The sequence below is a fragment of the Terrapene carolina genome, unplaced genomic scaffold (assembly GCF_002925995.2).
Source record: "Terrapene carolina triunguis isolate 2854851 unplaced genomic scaffold, T_m_triunguis-2.0 Scaffold517, whole genome shotgun sequence".
NCBI lineage: Eukaryota > Metazoa > Chordata > Testudines > Emydidae > Terrapene > Terrapene triunguis.
In genome coordinates, this window is record NW_020664868.1 from 1068862 (window position 1) to 1091868 (window position 23007).

At 51.0% G+C, this 23007-nt stretch overlaps 1 protein-coding gene across 1 annotated transcript; it reads left to right on the forward strand.

The window, feature by feature from the left end:
* The first annotated feature begins 6508 nt into the window (after positions 1 to 6508).
* Positions 6509 to 19289, forward strand: NAPA (NSF attachment protein alpha). Its single transcript, XM_024216349.3, has 10 exons — positions 6509 to 6585; positions 7250 to 7366; positions 11646 to 11692; positions 12293 to 12370; positions 14715 to 14770; positions 15632 to 15716; positions 16181 to 16285; positions 16611 to 16679; positions 17775 to 17825; positions 18579 to 19289. Exons 1-10 carry the CDS (start codon positions 6558 to 6560, stop codon positions 18678 to 18680), a joined length of 738 nt encoding a protein of 245 aa, XP_024072117.1. The 5' UTR covers positions 6509 to 6557; the 3' UTR covers positions 18681 to 19289.
* Positions 19290 to 23007: the final 3718 nt, after the last annotated feature.

The following is a 23007-nucleotide window of genomic DNA, read 5'->3' on the forward strand; positions in this document are numbered from 1 at the left end:
CCCCAGAACTAGGAGCCTCCCCCTCCATGAGCCCTGCAAGGGCAACTCCCTTCCTCCTAGGGCAGGTTGCCTCTGCTGGGGTGGGTGGGATGGGGTTGCTCTCTAAAGGGAGAGCAGTGGGGGGGGTTTCTTTCTCCCCACCCCCCCCCTTAGCCAAGTTCCCCCCACCCCCCTAAGCTTGCAGTGCTTTAGTGCTAGCCCGCCCTGACCTGTCGAGATGGGGGCCGGGTTAGAGTTCCCAGCCTGGATTTATCCCCACAGCTCCCCTCTACTCCTAGGAGGGCTGAGCCTGTTCTGGTGAAACGGGGACCAGTAATGTATCAAGGTGTGCGGGGGGTGGGGGTGGGCAGGAGGCGTTCGAGGGTGCAGGCATGAGCCCCATCTACACAGTGGCTTCTGTTGTGGCTACCTCTGGTGGTGACCTGTACTTGGTATCTGGGTGTTTTCCCTAGTGTAGACAAGCCCCTAGGGGAGTGACTCAGAACAATCAAATGTTGTTAAACTCGGAGGATATGTAAGGAAGGCTAGCACAGCAGCGCATTGCGGGCGGGATGGGGTGTGTTGTGTGGCTGCAGAAGTTGAGAACATGGGCAGAAAAGACAGCAAGGCCTGGGCTGAACACAAAGTTGCACCAGTTTTACTACTTGGACTGGAAGCTGTTTGGTGCAGGGACAGTCCTTTTGTTCTGTGTTTGTACAGCACCGGGACGTCCTGGTCCATGACTGAGGCTCCACTGAAAAGTACTGTCTTTTAACTGATTTGTGTTAAAGAGCTGCAATGTGCATGTATAGATGTAACACAGTGGGATGTGTGCAGTATAGGTAGGCTTGGCAGAACTTGAAGTTCATTATTTTATAATGTTGATGACTATCAGTGTTTCTTAAGTATTTTTTTCAATTTAATTTCACAGTTGCAGGAAATTGTGTGTGTGGGGGGGTCAGACTAATCATCTAACGACTGTATATTCAAAAAACTCAAGCTTTGTAAACCTTAAACCATAAATTGTCAACATCCCATGTCAAACTGTACAAAATAAATATCCTTAAATCAAGCTCTAATATATTCTCAAGCAGCACTTTTCCTTCTTTGCCTAGCTGCAAATTTCAGTTATTGATGGAAATATTTTTTCATCAGTTTGCATCATCTGTGATCTTTCCTAGCCTGGTTATAGATCCCAATCTGTGGAGGATAGGAGTCTGTTACAGCTCCAGCTGTCACAGCTCACACTTTTAGCTCTGGAGGTTCTTTGGTCAGTCCCCTGTGTGTCTGCCAAGATGGTGGTTGTCACTTAGGCCTGGTGTATACCTAAAACTTAGGTTGACCTATCTGCGTCAATCAGGGATGTGAAAAATTCACACCTTGAGAGATGTAATTAAGCCAACCTAAGCTCTGGTATAGATGCCACTAGGTGGACAGAAGAATTCTTCTGAGGGGGTAGATTTGCTGCCCTAACGGAAGAACCCCTCCTGTCGCTGTAGGAAGTGTCTACACTAGTGTTGCTGCAACTCTGCTGGTGTAGTGCTTGTAGTGTAGACGTACTCTCTGACAGGCCTTAAGATCCTCTGTAAACGAAGTGAAGTGCATGTTATTAGGAGAGTACTCAGTGGCTTACCACGACTTGAGGAAGATGTAATGGCTGACAGATTTAGGGGTGACAGTGAGCATCAAATTAGATATGAGCTTGAAATGTGCTAGGGCTGCCAAAGAAAAGCCAATGCAAAATTTGAGACTGTACTGCAGAGCCAGCATGTCACTAGAGAAAGGTATGTGATAGTTCCCCCCATGTGACTCTGTAGCTGGGATGTTATGTTCAGTTCTGGGACATAGGTGACTGACTGGAAGTGGGGGTCTGAGGAGAACGGCGATAATCAAATGGTCCGGGGTAACTGGATTTGGAGGGAAAGGTCGGGTCCGTGTAGTTTGGCAAAGCAACCACTAACTAAGGGGTGTCACATCCATAAATAATGGGCAGGTGTACGCATTTAAAAAGTGAGGGGAATTTAACGTGATACACGGGCAATGGGTAGGACTGATAAAAAGAAGGGGGAAATAAAGGATAAATTGCAGGGGAAACTTGCTGGCAATGAAACCCGTTACTGCAGAAATTGGGATTCTAGAAACTGGACTGGATGCTAGAGATGTTCTCTAGGGAACAATTCTGCATTGTTTTCCCCGGGCAGATAGGAATGGCTGTGAGCTGTGTGTGTTAGAGACAGTGGAGTGGCCAGATGCTGCACGTGGCTAAACCATGCGCGCGTTGGTGCGGAGGGGGGTTTAAAATGCAGTCCCATCTGGAGGAGATGGGGTTAGCTGGAAGCTAGCACAGCTAGTGGCTTTAATCCTGTGCCCTATGGGGGAGCTCTGTTTGCCTCTGCAGCTTGTCCTAGCTGTGCATCCGATTGTGCTGCAGGCTGGCTTCTCAACTGAAGCAGCAGCTGCCAGAGGAGAGGGGGAGGGCTGGGGGAGGGCATACAAGAGCAAATGACAAGGTTCTTGTGACTCAAAGCACATCGTTTTTTCTCATCTGGGCCACTAGATTCCCAAGGTCTCCAGAGCAGGGAGCTGCAATAGATAATGATTTCTTAATCAGCACAAATAAGGGCGGGGGGGGGGGGGGGGAGAAGAGAAGCTGGCAGGCTGGCTATCCATAGGAGAGAGGAGGTGGCTGATGTCAAGAATATGATTCTTAATACACCTCTACCCGGATATAATGCAACCCGATATAACACGAATTCGGATATAACACAGTAAAGCAGCGCTCCGGGGCGGCGTGCCCCGGCGGATCAAAGCAAGTTCGATATAACGCGGTTTCACCTATAACACGGTAAGATTTTTTTGGCTCCCGAGGACAGCGTTATATCGAGGTAGAGGTGTAATAAAATAGGAAACTGAAAACTCCAGAAGAGGCTGTTAAATTATGCCTCCTAAAATTCTTTGCCTGTAAGAAGTGAGAATGCAGCGCATTGTGCCAGCTAAATCTAACGTTCAAAGACAATATGTTCTGGTTCTAGGAACCTGGATTTCATACTGGCATGTGACACAGTAATACTGTTGTGTGCAGCTCTTCTCTTACAAAATGTATCCTCAAAAAACAGTTTAGAGAAATAGCAGAACAGGGAAGAGACACTGAGATAGACAAGAGAAATGTTTTTTTGCTGAGTGTGTGTACACACTTACCTATACAAAACTTTTATTTTTAAGAGAGACAGTTGAAGTGGGACTTAAAAAAACAAAAAACAAAAACAAAAAACCCCAAGGAATCTAGGCGGGCAAGCCCTGTTAAGTCATTGAGATTTGTGTTTCTGAATCTTAGGTGACTTTAAAAATCTATCCCCTGAAAACCCTTCAGGACATTTTTAGCAACTAAAATTCCCTAGAGATGGTTTTTAGTGCGCATCATAAATTAGATGCTTTCAACTCATGTTAAACAAGTCATTTGTACATAACATCAGATGCCATTGTGCTAAATGCTAATTGGCATTCGGTGGCTACAGTAGCTTCCCAAAATTATCACTACTTATAAAATACATATTGCTCAGATTTAACTTCTCTGCTTGCCATTAGTCAAATGCTTAAAACTCGCATCTGTAAATAAAACATGGAAGCTGATCCAGACTCACTCGTGCTGCTGGTTTGAAACCTCAGTCTAAATTTTGCTGCTCTTTGTAGAGCATTGTAGCAGTCTCCTTTAATGACATAACTAGCAATGCTAATTTCCTTATTGGATGTTGGACATTGCTATCTTCAATGTCCGTTCTATCTGTCAGTATCGTGTGAGTGCTTCTTTAATGACTTCGTTATTCTCCTTACAGGGACTCTGTGAAATAGGGAAAGATTGTTATCCCTGTTTGACAGGTGTGAAGCGGAGGCCCAGGTAGATGATCACCCAATAATTCTGTTTCACGTGGAATGGAGCCCAGGTCTCCAGAGTTAGTCCAGTGCCTTAACCGCAAGGCCACCCTTCCTCTCTAAACTGGATCAATTTCTCTGTCAAGGTCTTCACGCTCTGGTACTAGTTGGAGGCTCCAACATAAAAGAGGGGATGGAGGGTAAAACCTTGTGCATTGAAATATTTAATGGGAATATTCTGTGTCTAGCACTGATCTAAAACACTGGAATTCCTTGTGGTACATTTGATACGGCTGAAACTTTCAGCAGCTTTGCACTGACTTCCATAGCTGCTTTTCAGCTCAAAGGATCCCAAAGCACCTTACAAACTGTACATGCAGCACTGCTGCAAGGCAGACACCTGTGCATAGCATCGGTGAATAACTTGACGAAGGAGACCAGGACACACAATGCACCGTTGCCACCATCCACACTGCACCAGGTGGCCTGAGTTCTTAAGGACCCACTTAAAGAACTGGACAAACTGCATAGAGACTCTTTATCCAGCTAGGCAGCATAGAGGGCCCAACTGCCTGCTGGGATTGAAACGCTTGATTTCAGGAGAGCAAACATGAGCTAGGCTCACTGCACACCTTTGCAGTGGTAGTGGACTGCCTTGGCGTTTTCCAAGTAGTGAACTCCTCAGATATTGTGGAAAACCTCGTTTCCAGGTTAGTAGCGTTAGCTAAGTTGGTAATTAGCTAGTTAGTTGCTTTTGCTAGGAACTGTGGGCCAGATTCTCCACTGTCCTGCACCCTGCCACTTAACACCAGTGTTAAGCGAGTGTAATACACTCCCGTTCTGGTGTAATACCAGTGTAGTACACTCACCATTTCTTTGGTGTAAATGACCACACAGGGCAATGGGGAATTGGGCTGCCTGTGTTCAGTTAATGAATTCCGTGGTAACCATATAGCCTTTAGCTTTGGCCCCTTTTTGGAAACGGACTCAGGATTGAGGGATAACTTTGTCCCTCAAGCTGATCCAAACTACTGGGAACTCTTGCTGGCTCTGACCAGCACTTTGGCAAGGTCTCTGTCTGCCATATGCAAGCAATTTTCAAATGAATGAAACTCCGGTCTTTGGGGGAGACATGGGAATGCTTGCTTGTAATGTAAAAGCAGAGTGTTTATTGCAGACAAAAGCAGGCTGGTCAAAGCCAGCTGACAATCTGCATCCCAGGATATAAATTGTAAGATAAAGTTGAAATACTTCTGCAGAATACTTGTTCTAGCCACACATTTGGGTAGAGAGGAGCTGGGGTATGGGGTAACGAGGTCCTATTCCTGGCTCAGCCCCGTCTCACTGTGATGTTAGACCAAACTTTACCTCTGTTTCCGCCACCTTTAAAATGGGTGACACTTGTGTAGCATACAGGAATTTTGAGTACATGAGACTCTCTAATGAGAAGGACAATAGAAACATGCCTTTATTTCTCTTTGTTTGCTAGATGCACCAGCAAACAGCTCCCTGCTACCAGCATCGCGGTCTCTTGCTACCTCTAATTTGGTACCATAAACTTCAATCTTCCAATTTAAAAAAAAAAAACAAAAAAACTCACTGACATGATGCAGCTTGGATTGTCAGTTGCCTCATGTCCAGGGTGTTTAATCAGAATCAATAACTTCAATAGGTGGACGTGTTCATTAGCAAAACTAACGGCAGCTTGGGGGACTGTGCCTGCTTGCTGCAATGCCTGAATTTGGAACGATTTATCTTATCTTAGCAGGCTAACTCTGCCCCAGCTTCGTAACTTCCCCTCTGAGGTTAACGGGCAGACTGAAAGACGCTTCTTGATCTTGGCTGGCATCATGGCTGCCTCGGCAGTTGGCAGCTGAACCCCTCCGCACTTGGGAATGTGCTATTTCTAGGATCCATGCAGCTGGTTTAAGATCTATGGTTGTTCATCAGTGGCTTTTATGGCTGTCCCACACTAACATCTGTTTTGCTCGATTAGCAGCAGAGAACAGATATGGGAGGAGGGCTTAGCTGATGGGAGCTGATGGCTTCATTCAGGACACACGGTTTTTCCTTTCCTCCCCCACTGGTTGAGCCCTCTGAATCTTACACCAAGTAAAATGGGGTCAAAACGACACTGCTTCCATGGGGTATCAGCCTCACTTGCTCTCAGCTCTTATGGTCTTTGGAGAACAGACTGAAAGTGAGTAGGAGTTGGCAAGGTGGCCCATTGAGCACATGTGGTACTCGGCAAAGCTTTCAGGTGGGCTCTGGAGTGGCTCCAGGGCTTGTGTTTCTCATTGACCCTCTAGCTAGAGGGTTCTGGAGTTTTTTGGGCTTTTAGTGACTGGTCCCTGAGAAGCCTTCCTGTCCTTGGCAGGAGTCTAGCATTCATGGCTTTAGGAATGAGTTGGTGGAGTATGGAGGCAGGAAGGCTTGAGGGGTAACTCTCCTGAATTGGCACCCTGGAGAGGTAGGGGCTCCTTTAGCCAACATTCTAGCCAGTGTCCATGGAGAAGCCGTTCTTTGTAGGGCAAGGGACCTTCTGCTACCAAGAGGGGAAAACGTTCCCGGGACCAGAGATTCCAGTGATGTGAGCGGAGGACTGGGGCTTTCCAGCGCGGTGAGTTTATGTGGTACCTGGTTTGTTTGTTTACAGGGGCTCCTCCAGGATAGAAGAAGCATGCGATATCTATGCCCGAGCAGCAAACATGTTCAAAATGGCCAAGAACTGGAGTGGTACGTATGCCTGCTCTGACGCTGCTGTCTCTGTTAACCATGCCATGCTGGGTGGGCTTGGGGAGGGGTAGGGTCACCTTGCAGGACCGAGCAGTAACTCTGGCTCTGAGTTTGTGCCACTTGCTAGCCTGTGGCAGCATGGGTAGCAGAGTCCATAATTTGGATATGGTGCTGGGGGGGGACCATGCTGCACCAGTGGCTTGATCTCTGGGAGATCTGGGTACTCGATGCTGCTAAAGTCAGTGGGTTCTGCAAGGAATCCGCAACTCTGAAAATCAGGCCCGTGGCTTGCTAGGTGTTCACACAGCATGAGAATGAGCTCCATGGCTTCTTCCGTGGGGAGGAGCTCTCTAAGCAGCACCTTGCTGATTGCCTCCCCTCCGGTTTTCCCTGTGAACTGGGTCCGGGCTAGGAAACGTGCAGTAAGAGGCAGCTGCTGCTACTAAACTGATTCCCCGGAGCTTGAGTATGAAGTGGCTAAGCACTGCAGCACGGCCCCTCTGTGCGGGCAAAGACCATTGTGCAATGCCACCTTCATGTTGGCTTCCTTAGCTCGCTCTCTGGCACGCTTCAAAAAAAGGAAGCTGTGCCTGTGAAATGACCCTCATAGGCATCTTGGGAATGGCTGGGGTTCTGCTCCTCACCCTCCCGGTTTCTCCTCCAGCTGCGGGGAACGCCTTCTGCCAGGCAGCACAGCTCCACCTGCAGCTGCAGAGCAAGCACGACGCGGCCACCAACTTCGTGGACGCCGGCAATGCCTTCAAGAAAGCTGACCCGCAAGGTAAGGCGCCAGCACTGCTGCTTGCCTCTTCTGCTTTCCAGGTGCTGAGGAATAGGTTCTGCTGTGGTTCCGGTGGAAGAGCTGGGCATCGGCACACCTGGGTTCTATTCCTGGCTCGGGGAGAGGGATGAGAGGCACGGGGGCTGGGAATCCGGACTCCTCCTGGGTTCTTTTTGAAGCTCTGCTACAGACTGGCAGGCTGTGAGTCTGCTGGTTCTGAGTAACTCCACCTGTGTCTGTTTTTGTACAATGGTGAGGATTCACTAACCCCATAAAATGCACCGATCAACTGGGACTATGTAAAATGCATGTTTAGCTGGATTCACGTACTGTACTTGCACACCATCTTCCAGCCGTAGGTATGTCATGGTCAATAGATCCCTATGAAGAGGGGTAAAGAAAGACTTCAGACCCCTTGTGGAAACTTTCTTTTTCTGATTTGCAACCTTAATCACCAAAAGTTGATCAATGCACTTGCCTGGGTGAAAGTAAATAAGGAAGTGTTCTTTACTCCTTCTCATAACACACGAACTAGGGGTTACCCAGTGAAATTAATAGGCAGCAGGTTTAAAACAAGCAGAAGGAAGCATTTCTTCACCCAGCACACAGTCAACCTGTGGAACTCCTTGCCAAAGGATGTTGTGAAGGCCAAGACTATAACAGGGTTCAAAAAAGAACTAGATAAATTCATGGAGGATAGGTCCATCCATGGCTATTAACCAGGATGGGCAGGGATGGTGTCCCTAGCCTCTGTTTGCCAGAAGCTGGGAATAGGCAACAGGGGATGGATCACTTGATTCCCTGTTCTGTTCATTCCCTCTGGGGCACCTGGCATTGGCCACTGTCGGAAGACAGGATACTGGGCTAGACGGACCTTTGCTCTGACCCAGCATGGATGTTCTTATGTGGCTTGCAGCCTGAGGGAGTAAACCCCACTGGCCAGCGTGCCCGTCAAATTACACGTTGAGATTCCTAGTTCAGTGGAAATCCTTGTGCAACCTGAAGAGCCTGTCTGCCGTGTTGTGCTGCTGTTCTAAGAGAACCACCCTGGGGCGGGGGGGGGGGTGAGAGAATATATTGCATCACGGTGGGATAAACCTATTACTAGAATATTGCAACAGCTTCCAGGTATACTACTCCCGCTGCCCTGACTGAGTGCTTGGGGGGGGCTTTCTCTGAAGCGGCAGATGTGACTGTTAACTGGTCAGCTGGAATTTTGTGCTGGAGTGAATGTTCTGCAGTGCTGACTGCTGCAATTTCCACTCTCTCTGGTGTGGATTAGCTGGTTAGGATGCAGCAGGCATGCCACCCTGCTTAGGAAGGGACCTCGATAAAATCTGACCTACCATCTGGGAGCGTTCCTCCTTTCACAGATGGCAAAGTCGCACTGGTGGTGACCCTAACCAGCGAAAAGACAGGAAGCTTAGGACTCAATTCTGCATGGAACTGCTTGTGGCTGGTTAACCTTCTCAGAAGAGCTAATAGCAAGAAGTACAGCTGAAAAGGAGGTAGCTTGGGCAGCCTATAGAGATGCGCTGTGTGGGGCCATGCAGAAAAGAGTAAAGTCTCCTAATTAAGCTTCTAAGAGACTGCTCTGTACAAAGGCTCCCTGTGCAGCAGAGAACTGAAGGAGTTCTTAGAACTAACTACTCTTGAAATCTTTCTGCTGTCGAAGGGCATATATCCTGCAGGCAGTTCTGTGGGAGCAGACCCCTGTGGACTCCTCATGACACCAGTGGGGCTCTCTGCAGGCCTCTCCAGAGCAGTTTGCAGTGTGTGCTGCCGGTGTCCCGGCACAAGAGGGATTCTACTTGGCGTTGCATGCTTTGAGGGTGATCACTTACGCCATGCTTATCTGAGCTGGGGTTTTGCACATGCAGTTAGATCCGCTTGGGTGGTGATTCTGGAGAAAAGATAATGAAGTAACCTGAGGAGACCACAAATGTAATCCTCTAGGGGATTTGCCTAATCTTTCCGAGATTTATGTTCTGATTATCCAGCCACATTGCTCTCGGCGGAGCAGCCAGTGTTTGTTCTCCGGAGTAAGTTTTGCGAGGCGGGGAGATGGTATCTGGGCATGGTGGGCAGAGGGATTTGAGCCAGTCGCAGTGGGGCTTGTGGTATTTTTCCTCTCTTCAGTGGGATTATTTTTTGCCTCTCTGCTAAATCCCATTACTCAGGCAGAGCTCCCTTAAGAAGACAAGAGCTCTGTTTGTCTAAAGATATCCTACACCAGGCAAAGGGACAATGTTGTGCCTGTAACTAGTGTAGCAATTCCTGGGACCGCAGTTCCTTGCCCACCGGTGGGAACACAAGAGCAGGAGCATTCCCAGCCTGTAGCAGGACATCGAGGTTAGCATCGTGGCATTTTTGCTGTGAGCCGACGGGACAGGCAGAGCAAGTCTGGCCTGCCTTTAGGAGGGAGAGATCCTGGTTATGTGGCTCTGGTGCCGTTATGTTCTCTTTCCAAAGAACCTGGCTGTAAACCCTGGGCGTTGGAGGTTTCAATAACTGGACATGCAGGCAACCCCAATGAAAGGAAAAAATCCCCAAATCTACCAGCCCAAGTTCTCCTCTTAATCCCTGGCTCTGTGAGACAGCACTGGGGGCCTGGCTGGACGTAGCTCGGGGAAGAAACAAGGGCAGCTGCTATTTCTTCCTGGTGATACGCTCTCCAAGTTATGGAGAGGGGAAGAGAGCCCTTTCATCAATGTACAGGACCGAAATGAGTGTCTGGCAGGCTTCAGTGGTCTTGGGCACTGACGCCAGGTGCCAGAGCTCACAGCACTGAGGAAATATTTTCATAACTTGAAGGCCAGAAGGGACCATTATGACATGCCCAGACTAACCCAGGCCAGAGAGGCTCACCCAGGGATTCCCATGTCCAGGCCAAGTGGGACTTTTAGTTCTCCCTTTTAAAAGCTTGCAGATGGAACCTGACCTGATTTATTGGTAAATACCCCCATCCCTGTCTCGCGTTACTCCTAGTCTCTGTTCCTTTCCCCCCCAGCCTGCATTAGCTTTCCAGGCCCCTTGGACTAAAGGCAGTCTAAGATTCAGCAGGTGCATCACCTATTGGTTTAGAGGCAACTGCACCTGCTTAGCCTAGGGCTGATCTTTGGCCATTCCGCTTCCTGCTAGGGAGCAATGCAAGTGACGTTTGGGAACAGTAAGAAAAATTTGCCTGTCAGAGCTTGGCATTTGTGCCGAAAAACACCCTCCCACGTCTTTCTGGAGAATGCTGGTGAGAGAAACTCCTCTTGCAATAGAGCAAAATGTAGTAGTGAAGGGAGCCATCTTGGGTTGCTCACAGCGCTGCGAGGTATTTACCCAGAGCAGGCTGGTGGCCTTGTCTTTGGAAGCCAAGTTCATATGAGCTCCTGGCAGGTCTTTTTGGCTGGAAGATCCTGTCTGAAGAGCAGGGAATTTGCATGTGACTGTCCTTAACCCTGAACAAAGCTCATTGTTTGGGGCGAATAAACTAGTAGCTTGCGCACATCTTTCAGCTCAGTCTTTTCATGGTTGTAGAGAGGCAGCATGGTCTGGAGGAGAGGGCCCCGCACTGAATGTCCAGCCGTGTCGGCTCTGCTCCTGGCTCTGCCGCTGACCTGCTGTGGGATCTTTTGGCCAGTCACTTCCCCCTCCCACCTGCCCTTTCGTTGTGTCTTGTCCCTTTAGACTGAGCCCTTCAGGGCAGGGACTGTCTCTCATGAAGTGTCTGAGCCCAAAGGGCCTGGAAGTGCTACAGTGTTGTAAATGTTACGGGTACAATGCACAAAAGCTCCTAAAGCTTAAGCTGTTGGCTTCCTCGCAGGCAGCGTCTGGTCGGTGACCACAATACCGCAGGATTCTGGTGTGCTTAGTAATATCTACCGTCCTAGCCAAGTCAGTGGCAGTTTCCTGGTCACCTCACTCCAGCCTCGTGCTCTGGTCCCTGAGGCTTTCTCTTGCTGGAGTGGTCTGGACAACAGCTGCATGAGACACTGGGGCGCAGGGTGTGAAGTAACACCACTACAGATAAAATCTTCATCAATTCATTCGCTCCTGTGCAGGCCCCTTCTACCTATGGTACCACCTCTCGCCTGCTCTCAGTTCCCTGGAGGTTTGCAGCCTCAGCAGCTTTCCTTAAGTGGCTATTGATCTCTGTGGAGGGGTTGTGCTAGAAACAACACCTGGTTGTCCTCCTTTTCAGGCAGGTCAGAAGAGTTACTGAATGGCTTCACTTCTCTACGCTCCTGTGCTTAAAAAAAGTTTTTTGTTTTTGTTTTTTTTTAAACAGAGGCCATTAACTGTTTGATCAGAGCTATCGAGATCTACACAGACATGGTAAGTCTGTCCCGCCATGTCTGCGGACCAAAACTTTCTCTTTGCTTCTGGGCTGCTGCAGAAGGGAGGGTGATCCAGTAGCTGGCGCTCTTCCCTGGGCTCCCAGCCCTGTAGCGCTGTGCTGCTGGAAGTGCTGTCAGCCGGATCAGACGTCCGATCAAGACCCTGACTACTCGTGATCCCTAAAGGTACCATGAAACTGCTTGGAAGAGGCGGTGATTCAGCCACCGTGTTCTTGGCCCAGTTGAGGCAGGGTGCCTCTGGCTAACAGCCTAGCACTTGGGTACAGCAGTGAATGGGTATTCTAGAGATAATTCAGCCCGTGTCCTAACCAGTGTGTGGATTGAACTGAGCAGGCTGGCCTGCTGCAGTTGTGCCAGCTGAATGAAGCCAGTACTGGACTTAAAAGAAGGGTTTGTAGCAACTTCAGAATCGGCTGCCATGGCAGACGTATTTGTACAATTCAGAGAATTCCAGTGGGGAATTCCCTGAGGCTTGCCAGTGTATCCTCCCTGCTGCAAGGGTAGCGCAAGCGAGACGACGCAGGAGCTGAAGTTGTTGAGTCGGTGAACGTGCGTTAATTTCCCTCTCCTCTTCCAGGGCCGATTCACCATTGCCGCCAAGCATCACATATCGATAGCGGAGATCTATGAGACGGAGCTGGTGGATATAGAAAAGGTAAGTCCTGAGGACGCGGGGGGAAGGGAGGGAATCGGTCTGCCTTGTAGCTCTCTTATCTAGAAATAGGTTAAATGCAAACAGTCTCCTGTGATTGGCCTGACGTTGTTGCTGTGTCTGGGATGTGCAGCCTTGCGAGGACTGGAGTTTAATCCTGCGTTTGAATCCCGTTAGACACACTCATGGCTAATTAGAACACCCACTGTTAGAGTAACTTCTTGGTAATTAGGGAGATAAATCCTGCAGCAGGGCTGAAGCCAATTGCTAACTGATAGGGGAGAAACCTTTGTAGCAGGTTGTCATAGTTGTTCATTATGTTTTTTGCACCTTCCTCTGAAGCTGCTGGTACCAGTCAATGTCAGAAGCGAGAGATTGGGGGGTGGATGCCAATGGCTTGGTAGCCATGGGGTACGGGTCTTGCCTTGGGTGTCCATAAGTCCTGAGGTTAAACCCAGGTGGAACCCTGGCAACTGGTGATGCATTTTGAGGTCATATTAGTTGGTCCCAGCTGGCCTTAAAGCTGGATCTGGTTCAGGGCCAGGTTCTCTATTGCCCTGCACCTTGTGGTCACTCTCACCAGTGCAACAGGGGTGGAAAACACTAGCCCATCAGAATGGTAGCACTCCGTGCCTGTGTAAATGACTGCGCAAGTTGCAGGGCAGTGGAGAATTGGGTCCCGTAAGCCTCCCCTTGGGCAGGACACCATGTTTATAAACAGAAGCAAAACTAAACATTCACCAGCTGGAACGAATTGCAGGCGTTTGGAATGCGGACGCTGCAAAGAACTAGCAAAAAATCTGTGCAGACACTTGGCATGGCTTGTGTTGCAATTGATTAAAGGTTAACGCATTTAGCTCACGTGGGTGTCCGAGAGCCAGAGGGGCAGTCAACTCCAGCTGTATGCCCCTAGGATCACTCCTGTTTTTATAAGACAAAATGATTCACCAAATACTCTTCAGGAGAAATAACTTTCTTCCTCGTGAGGGAGAACGTCTGCTGCTGCCTCGGGGGTTCTGCAGGGCTGCCCACACACAAACTGGTGCTGTGTATATTAAACCCTTGTGAACAGCTACTTTGGTTTTTTTCAGGTTAGCTTAAACCTGTTTCACTTTGACGTAAGCGAAACCAAAATACCATCTCAGGTGGTAAGCAGGGGTTTTCCCGTGACTGGAGCCCCCTGCTCCACCCCCTTTTTATAGCTTTGGCACAAGGTGGGGATCTTTTGTCTGTGCTTGGCCCCCACCCCTCCTTCTAAATGGAAAAGTACAAGATTTAAGATGGATTTCAGTATCAGGTGACATGGTCACATGTCCCTGTGTGACCTCATTCTTCATTACCCCCAGCCCACACATACACAGGAAGGCTTGCAGGTAAATAAACCCATTCACAGTTCATTGATTCTGACGCACCCTTAATGGCTTCCACTGAATATGTTTACATCAGTAATACAAGTTTATATCTTATTTTTCTAACTCCAGATATAGAAATAATACGTGCAAACAAATAGGATGAACACACTCAGTAGATTACAAGCTTTCTAATGATACCATACAAGGGGTATTTAGTTTAAAGCATATTCCAGTTATGTCATATTCATAAGCATATTTCCATAAAGCATATGGAGTGCAACATCACAACCAGGTTGCGGGGGAGGGAGTGTCTTGTAAAATTCTACTTGGGAGCTGATGGGAGAAAAATCCATAGTGCTGGGGCTGTCACGGGGGCGGTGGGCTGTGGTCCCATGGCAATCTCACAGTACTGACCCGAGAAAGCTATAAACCAGCTTAATGTGTCTAATGGATCTAGGTCAGACAGGAGGAAGGATGGCCTTGTGGTTAAGGCACCGAACGGGGACTGGAGACACTTGGGATCAGTTCCTGCCTCCACCAAAATCTTCCTGCATGCCATGCCCAGAGTCTGTTAATCTTTGGGCCTCTGGTCCCCATTTTTGTGTGGGGGTGGGGTGGGGAGGGGTGATTGTGTAATCTCTCTCAGGCAGGGACTCTGTGTTCATGCAGTTCCTGTCTTAGCTGGGGCCGCTACTGCAGGAGTGCCTGATGGGGATGGAAGTTCTAGGCTCTAGTGAGGCTCCGGCCACAGGCTCTCTCTGTTAACCTGGACTCCGTTGCTGGTTGATGATCGACATCTCTCCGCTCAGGCCCTGCGTTCTTGGCGTTTGCCCCGTAGATGGCTGAGGGTGTGGGTGGGTTTCGTGTGTAGGGTTCTCTCGGCAGTTCGGGTGTGCGATGCTGTCCTCGGGAGGTGGTGGTGTGCTCTCTCAATTCTGCTAGTGCTGCCAGCGAACTGCCTGGGGAGCTCTCATGGTGTGTTGCGTTCTTTCTAGGCGATAGCCCATTATGAGCAAGCTGCTGATTACTACAAAGGGGAAGAATCCAACAGGTAAATCAACTGCTGCTTTGCCCGCTCTTGCTGTAGAACACGGTGGAGCAGTGTAACAGCCATGCATTAACCCCTGTGCTCTGCAGGCATATGGGTGGCCAAGCCAGCACCGCTCCCTTAAGGTGGTATTGTAACCGTACAATCCAGCCTAAATTAGGGGTAGCATGTAGCTATGCCAGCCCAGGAGTCACAATCCTCTCTTTCACTGGTGCAGCTTTCTAGCTCACGTGTGTGTGGGGGGAGGAGGGGTAGAGCTAAGGAGGGTGAGGAGCAGCCTGACTAGAGCTGCTGTCCCACTGCACAGGCACTTGCATTGCAGGTCGCTCACGTGGGAGTAAAAGTGGGTTCCTTGTGCCTCCTTGCTTCCCCTCTCTGGTGCACAGCTGGGTTTGCAGCTGAGCCCTTAGAAAGGACTTGACTGCGGTGATTGTTGCTATAAAGGGTATGATGTAGACACCGCTTGTTTCCCCCCAACTCTTTAGTGGCATGATGATACTGAGCAAACCCTTATGCACCTGGGCCCAGTGGCAGATCAACAGAATGCGCCTACAGGGGCTGCTTGATCCTGTGGGCTGAACCCTGCACCAGTTCACTGGTGTAGAAAGCTCTCCTTCGTAACAGTAACGAGGCCTGTGCTAGAGCAGGGACCCTGGGGGCTCCTGCTGCTGGGGGGCAAAAAAGCAAACTGCATTTGTATGGTTGGTTGAGTGTTTCTGAGGCAGTGCTGTCTTTCACTTCACGCTAAGCGCCCTTCCCTCGGAAAGGGAGCGCACTTCACGATCCTCGCAAATGGCCAGCGGGGAGCACAGCCTTTGGGACGCCGCCATCAGCCTGTTGCTTGCCATTTTTGTTTCTTTGCAGCTCTGCCAACAAATGTTTACTGAAAGTGGCCACTTACGCAGCTCAGCTGGAGCAGTACCAGAAAGCCGTCGAGATCTACGAGCAGGTCTGGGACTCTTAATTGTGTTTAAAGGGCAGGCGTGTTTGCGCACCTTGTGGTGCGTCTCCCTTCCTTCCCTTTTCCTGGGGAGATCCAAAATTCATGAGGCCGGGTCTGCGGAGATCTAATTGCAGGCCAGCCTTTGGATCCCGGCTGGCTTGGCCTGCCTGCAAAGCATTGGGGGGGTTCTTGTAGGGTGGATGGGAATAGCTATGGAAATGCCTCACTACGTTAAGGTGAGGAATGGTCCATTCTAAGCTCACGGCACCATCTTTAAGTGTTGCCCTATTGGGTGTGGCTGCAGACTGCCGTGGCAGGGCTGGGAGTCTTGGAGGCAGCGGGTGTGTATGGGAAGCTAGTGTAGAGGACAAGGATTCAGATGGGGTGTCCCCCCTGCGCCATGTACATCCTGGACAGGCACCCAAATATTCGTCCCTCAGTAGGAATCTGATCACTTTGGTGTGTTGCAGGTGGGTACGAATGCGATGGACAGTCCCCTGCTAAAGTACAGCGCCAAGGAGTATTTCTTCAAGGCAGCCCTCTGCCACTTCTGCATTGACATGCTCAACGCAAAGGTTGGTCTGGCGCTACAGAGCCGCCGCTGTGCTACCGAGCGGGGCGTGAGGCTGGGGGCCCAAGGGCCTGCTCCCAAACATGGGAAAACACCCCTCTCACCAGCACCTCGTTGGTCCATTTAAACGCCTCAAGCCAGGGTAGCCCATAGAGGGGCCCGCAATGAAGCTGGGGTGGGGAAGCTCTGTTGCTACTGGAGTGACCTTCTGTAAAAACCCCTCCAAGCCCTGTCCCAAGGAGCCTCCGGGCTAAGCAGCTAGTTCCCCTGCTCCCTTTGTGAGCAGTCACTCGAGCCGCAGGCAGGCTCTCACTCCTCTGTCTTTCCAGCTGGCCATACAGAAATACGAAGAGATGTTCCCAGCCTTCTCGGACTCCAGGGAGTGCAAACTGGTTAAAGTGAGTGACTCTTCCGTATTGGCCCTGCGCTGCCTGGTGGCTCAGACATTAGAATCGCGGGGGTCTCCCCCCTCCTCCCCCAATACAGATGCGGAGTATTGTGCCCTGGGAGGACCCATGTGAGAAGTGGCCGGATGGGGAAGCTTAAAATCAAACTCTCTGCAAATCTAGAGTGAAATGACTCCACCACTAACATTCACAGGGCTCTTCTAACGGTCTACGGCAGGGGTCCTTGACCTCTTTTCTTTGAGGCCCCCCCAGCATTCTGTAAAAACTCCACAGCCCACCTGTGCCACAACTGTTTTTCTGTATATAAAAGCCAGGGCCAGTGTTAGGGGGTAGCAAGCAGGCCAGTTGCCCAGGGCCCTGCAAAGCTAAGTTGCTCAGGCTTCGGCTTCAGCCCTGCATGGTGGGGCTTTGGCTTTCTGCCCTGGGCCCCAGTGAGTTTAATGCTAGCCCTGCTTGGCGGACTGTCTGAAACCTGTTCATGGCCCCCCAGGGGGCCCTGGACCCCTGGTTGAGAGCTGTTGGTCTGAAGAGCATGAAGTGCTCTTCTATTGGTCCAGTTGTTCAGAATCCCTAGCGCTCTGTTCCAGACCAAAATCCACTCCTGCCTTTAGCAAGATGAGGTGCCATCCTGCTCTTACCTGTGACCCCTGTGAGAAGCCAGTGTGCAGGAAGCCTGTTGAACTGCAGTGTTGCTAAGCAACAAGGAAGTAGGAGGGGACCCATCCCCCAGGTGGATTGTGAAAGGTCCCTGGACTCGTTCTCTTCCCCTGTGGGCTGGCTTTCCTGGAACTGGGACTTTTGCAGAGAGAGTGCTGGACTGGTGTGAACGGCTAGGCCAGCTCCTATCCTCCTGTGGACAGTGCTCGAAATCTGTTGCTTTAATAAACTATTGTTGTGCTGACAATAAAATGCCAGATCCAATCCTGATACGCAGGGCAACTGTTCAGTTGGAGCCGCCTGTCAGCCAGTTGGATTTTCCGGATAATAAGGCTGGCTTTAGCTACAGGGTCTCTGCTTGCACCTGTGACCTGGCATAAGCATCAGTCCAGATCTGTGCTGATCCTTATTCCTTTCTCCCCCTCACAGAAGCTGCTGGAAGCTCATGAAGAACAGAACATTGACAGCTACACCGACTCTGTAAGTGCAGCGGGGAGGGAAGCGTCTAATGCAGCTCCGCACCGGAGAGAGACTGGTGTGAAGTGGCTGCTTGGGGCGCCAGTGTAGCAGCTGCAAATGTGGGTGTGAGGCGTCCTTGTCAGAAACAAGCAGGCTCAGCGTGCCCGGTGTGATCGCTGTGCTAGCCAGTCCCAGGGTTGGTAGTGGATTGCTCACTACAGTGTGTTCTCAAGGACTTAATCCCATCTCGCTGTAAATTAGCAGGCCGCAGAGCTCCTGCCCCTTCCTTGGTACAGACTAATGGATCAGGCAGATATTCTGCCTAATTTCTCTGTAGGGCTGTTACTAATACTCACACTCACTCTCTTCCTTGTCCAGGCTCCTGTTATGTGTCAGCACAGGTTGCAGCTCCTATTGGCTCCATCAGGAGGCTTGGGACTGTGGCACTTCTGCAGATCAGCCCACAACCAGCTACATGTGGGTTTACTTTGCGGGAGGGGAGAAGGGGAAGTTTAAATGTTCAAAACACCGGTTGGGTGAAAAACATGGAACCTAGAAACATTAAGTAGAGGTCCTTGAAGTTAAGGACTAAGGAGAACATGGGGAAGAGAAGCTGGGTTTTACCTTGAGTGGATTTGTTTCTTGTAGGAAATTCCAGGCTCCAAAGTGTATCTACTGCAATGGCCTGTTTCCTACTGCATAGTGCTAACTAGCCTCCAGGTGAAGACAGCGCTGTGTGTCACTCATCTGATCATTCTCTCCCTGACCTTCCAGGTAAAGGAGTATGATTCCATCTCACGGCTGGACCAGTGGCTCACCACCATGCTCCTCCGTATCAAGAAAACCATCCAGGGCGAAGAGGAGGACCTGCGTTAAACCCCATCCCCCTCCTTCCCTGTCACCGTCAACTCTTTCCTCTGCAGAAGTCTGCATGGATATCTTTGGGGTGGGGAGGGTGGGGCCTGGAGGAGAAGGATTCAGACTTCAGTGACGTATTATCCCTTGTCTCCTAACCCTTTTGCCCCACAACCCAAAGAGCATAACTTTGTTTAGCAAAGACAGGGCGTGCGGCTGTAACCGCCTGACTCAGCTGCTCTAGAGATGATGTATTGGAGTGACACTATCTTGTTCCTCCTGGGCCAAACAGATGAGTTCCTGGTTCACGGAGCTTCCCAACCTGCCTGCGGGCTCCTGCCCAGGTGTGATGGTTAACACCCTTCCCCATCCCTCTTGCTCCCTCTTCAGATATTTAATTGTATAAAAATTACTAGATCTTAAACCTGCTTTAGCCCTGACTCGCTTCACGCTGGTTTCAGAAGACAGCACAAAATCAGTTTGCCTCCTAATTCCTGCTGTTTAGAACAGATCCTTTCTCACTGCCCCCTCTCCTGCCCCACACTGTTTGATGGGAGCAGGTCTTGCCCATCCCAGGCAGGGATTTCAGACTCAGTACCAGCAGGAGTGGGGGTGGGGAGAACTTCTTCCCCTCCCTAGCCTGTGATCAAATCCCTATAGGGGTTCAGAAGCCTGAGTTTTGAGTATCTCCAGCAAGCCCAGAGCCCTGCTTTAGGCTGGGAGATCACAGGTGCAGTGACTTCTCCCATGGCCTGAGCTGTGAGAACCGGTTCTGCTACTCTCCACCCTCTCCTAGCCCCAGAGAGCTGGGAAATGTGGCAAGCACACGCTGGCCCTTCCTATCTCCTGCTTATTTCAGTGAAGAACTGTACGACCCTTGTGTCTAACCTCTTGGCAGCAAAGACTTCCCAGGGCCCCCCCTCAATCCCCGGAGCTCTGCAAGGAGCTGACCGGAAGCGTCACTTCGCTCTGTATCACAATTATCTCCTCCTTTCCCGTTTCTCATTGTCAACTGCACATGCTAGCTTGAGAAATACACCCCATCCCTTCCCCCGCCCACAGGGCTGTAGTGCTGCTCTACGGCCCGCTATTAAGGGGCGTCAGACACTCTGTCATTCGCGTGCAGCCCAAAGAGGTGAGAGCTGGACTGGACCGTCATTCCCACGCCGCGTGGGTAGCCAAAAATATTAGTTTTGTGCTTCTGGTATATTAGTAACCTTAGCAAACCCTTCTGTGGTGACTGTTTAATTTAATCCCGTCTCAGATTCGGCAGTAGAAGACTCTACAGCGTGGGTGAATTCTGTATGCAGCAGGCCACGTGCTGTGGTGGGCATGGCAGCCAGTGGGAAGGGAATGTTACTCCCATTCAGTATTGTGTGCGTACAGTCGGTGTTGCCATAAAGGTTTTTATTTCTGGGTTATTCTCTGTTGATTTTGAAACCTAGCCCAAGAGGGGTGGGGCCAGGGCAGCTCAGGGTTTACCCTGCAGTAATCCCTACTTCTGTATTGTTTGTTGAAAGAAACAGGAAGTCTTGCTGCATGTTTTAATGTCAACAGAAAGCGACTCTTGCTGAGTGTAGTGAATAATTGCACAAGAAAAATAAAAACTTTGCATGAGCAGAAGCAGACTTTTCTAACTGTAACCCTGCAGCGAAATTCACGCTGCTTCACTAAGCGCATCTGTGGGCTTGCATGTTGGAGGTCTCCCATCCTCCCTGCACCACTTCCTCTCCCTCCTTGGAACTGAATTCTCCCATTACCTTGCAATCCCTTTAAATTGTGATTCTATTCTGAATGCTGACTATGGAGCTAACAAAAACCCCCACCTTCATTTGCCAAATCTGCCCCCTGTGTATTTAGGTGTCTGCTCAGTTCAGTCCTGCTAGCCCTACAGAGCACAGACTGACCTGGAATCTACCCCAGCTCTCAATGTGTCAACTGAAGTAATTAAATTCTAACTGCAGAATATTTCATTCCGCCTCATCAAGAAAATGTTTGAGAGGGTTCAGTGGGTAAGGCTGGAAATCAGCAAAACCACTTCTTTCCCTGTCAAATCCAGTGTTACAAACATTGACTCACTGTAGAATAGTTCTCATAGGTTTTTGTTTTTTTTTTTAAAGAGGATATTATTTTTCACCTTGGGCATGGAATCCTTGCAAAATCACCCGCTTAGCAGTCGAGCTGTCTGTCCATTCATCCATCGCCACATATGGTAGATACGAATTAATGAACAGCTCTGAGATTTACCTGTTTTCTAAGCTGATGCTTTTGTTGATCCAATGACTCCATGCTGCTCTCCTTGTGTTTATATTTTCTGTCCTTGGACCACATTCTGTTTTACTCTATTAAAGAGTTCCAGCTGTTCATTAACAAGCCTGTCTCTTCAGAAGCTAGAGCCAGGGTCCCTCACTTGTCGGTTTGGTTCATTACGCTGTGGAAGCAGCTGCAACGATTGGTCAAGTCTGGACATAAACAAGCCCAAGCTGTCAGCTGGAGTAAACTGGTATGGCTCCAGGGTCGCTGCCTGAGAACTGGCCGTGCTGAAGCCACGTTTAACAGGCCCAAGAAATCCTGGGTGTAGAATGGGACTCTTCCTCCTCCTCCTCAAGCCCCAGTTACAGTGATCAAACAGCAGCTATTTCTGCCTCTTTCTGTTCTGTGGAGGTGGGTAAATGTGCTGCAAGGCTGGAGGGTCCCTATCTTCAAACGAGGCTTAGTCATGACAAAATCCAGCTCTGCTGCTAAAACATGGAAAAAGCTGCTCCTAATTCTTATGAAACGTTACCAGGCAGAATCTATGAGCAGATACAAGGGCAAGACTTTAGCATAGAAATCTCTGCTTGTGTAACAGCTGTGTTGAACCTTCAGCCAGGCCGGGCCATCCCTTGCCCTTCAACCCGTCCCCACTGCTGAGGAAAAAGTGAGCTACGCTAGCGCTTGCGCTTTGTCACGTAGAAGTTTAGACCCTTTTGAGTTTATTCCGAGTGGAGAATGCCTGTTCGTGCAAAGGCTGCACATCGCTTCTCGCCTGCTGCAGTGCGATGGCATGGCACCAGCAGGGAAACTGAAGCAAGAGGGGGGGACCTGTTCCCTTTATGTCGGTTGAGAGTTTGTCCTGAATACTCCCCCCTCTTCCTGTCCTGGGGAAGGGGGGCTGGGGGGTGTCTGTCCTGAGCACTCCCTTGTCTGGGGGGGGAAAGGGGGGAGTGATTACCCTTGACCTTGCCTTGGAGGTGTGTTTTGGGGACTGTTTTGAGTGCCCCTCCCAAGGTCATGCCCCATAGAGGGAGGCTGCCCTGATACTCTTTGGGGGGAGGAAGGGTTGCCCTGAGTGCCCCTAGCCCTGCCCCTTGTGTGGGGGCAATGCCCTTCATGTCCTTTCCCCCCCTCATGAGTATGGAACTATGCTGTGCCCTGCCCCAAGGACTGTGGGGGGCAGCCCCTGCCCCATGGAAAGGGTCACTACTCTGTCTGCATACGGGATGGGGATTACTGTGAGTGCCCCTTCCCCCTATGTGTGGGGCGTCTGTGTGTGTGAGAGAGACTGAGACTGCCCTGAGTCCTCCCTGCCCCATGGAGGGGCTGTCCCAGCTGACCCGTCCATCCCCTGCCCTATGAGGGGGGGGGGCTGCCCTAGGTGCCCCTCCTGCCCCAGAGAGGGGGCGTGGCTACCCTCCCCGCTGCCCCATGCAGGGGGCTGGCCCAGACCCCGCCTCCTTGGGAGCTGTTGCTCACAGACGCCCCCTCCACTGCGAGAGGGGACAGGGCGCCTCCCCGTGGGCGCCATTTTGGATCAGGGCAAGTTGCCCTGCCCGGCCTGGTGACGTCACCCGCCGCGACGCTGGCGCCGGCTGCTGCGCGAGGACCGGCCCCCCGCCCCCCCGGCCGAGGTGCCCCCGCGAGCGCCTGCCCGGCCGGCCGGCGAGGACCCCGCCGCGAGGTGTCCGCGGAGCTGCCTGACCCGGGAGTGAGGGTGGCGAAGGGAGCTTGGGGCGGCCGGGTTCCGTCCCGTGACGTGACCTCGCCGTAGCGGCGCCTGGTCCATGCCCGAGGCCGAGGCCGCGCGGCCGCCCGTCATGGAGCCGCCTCCGCCCCCGGGGGGGCGCCGGGGCTGCCCGTTGCTGGAGGACAGCTTCACCCGCCTGGCCTCCCAGAGCAACGTCTACGGGCTGGCGGCGCTGGCCGGGGGCGGCCCGGGCCGGGGGGCGGGGCAGGGTGTTGGGGGGGCCCCAGAAGGGGAGGGGGGGCAGGGTGGTGGGGGGGCCCCAGAGGGGGGGGCGGGCAGGGGGGCTGAGGGGGGCCCAGAAGGGGAGGGGGGGCCGGAGGCAGGGGGGGGGCCGGGGCAGGG

Bases quoted from the DNA above. Each gene is read 5' to 3' on its own strand.
- NAPA (XM_024216349.3), top strand. From the start codon at position 6,558: ATGTTCAAAATGGCCAAGAACTGGAGTG. The intron at 14,771-15,631 runs GTAAATCAACTG...GTTTCTTTGCAG, and splicing joins AAAGGGGAAGAATCCAACAG to CTCTGCCAACAAATGTTTAC. The intron at 16,286-16,610 runs GTTGGTCTGGCG...CTGTCTTTCCAG, and splicing joins TTGACATGCTCAACGCAAAG to CTGGCCATACAGAAATACGA.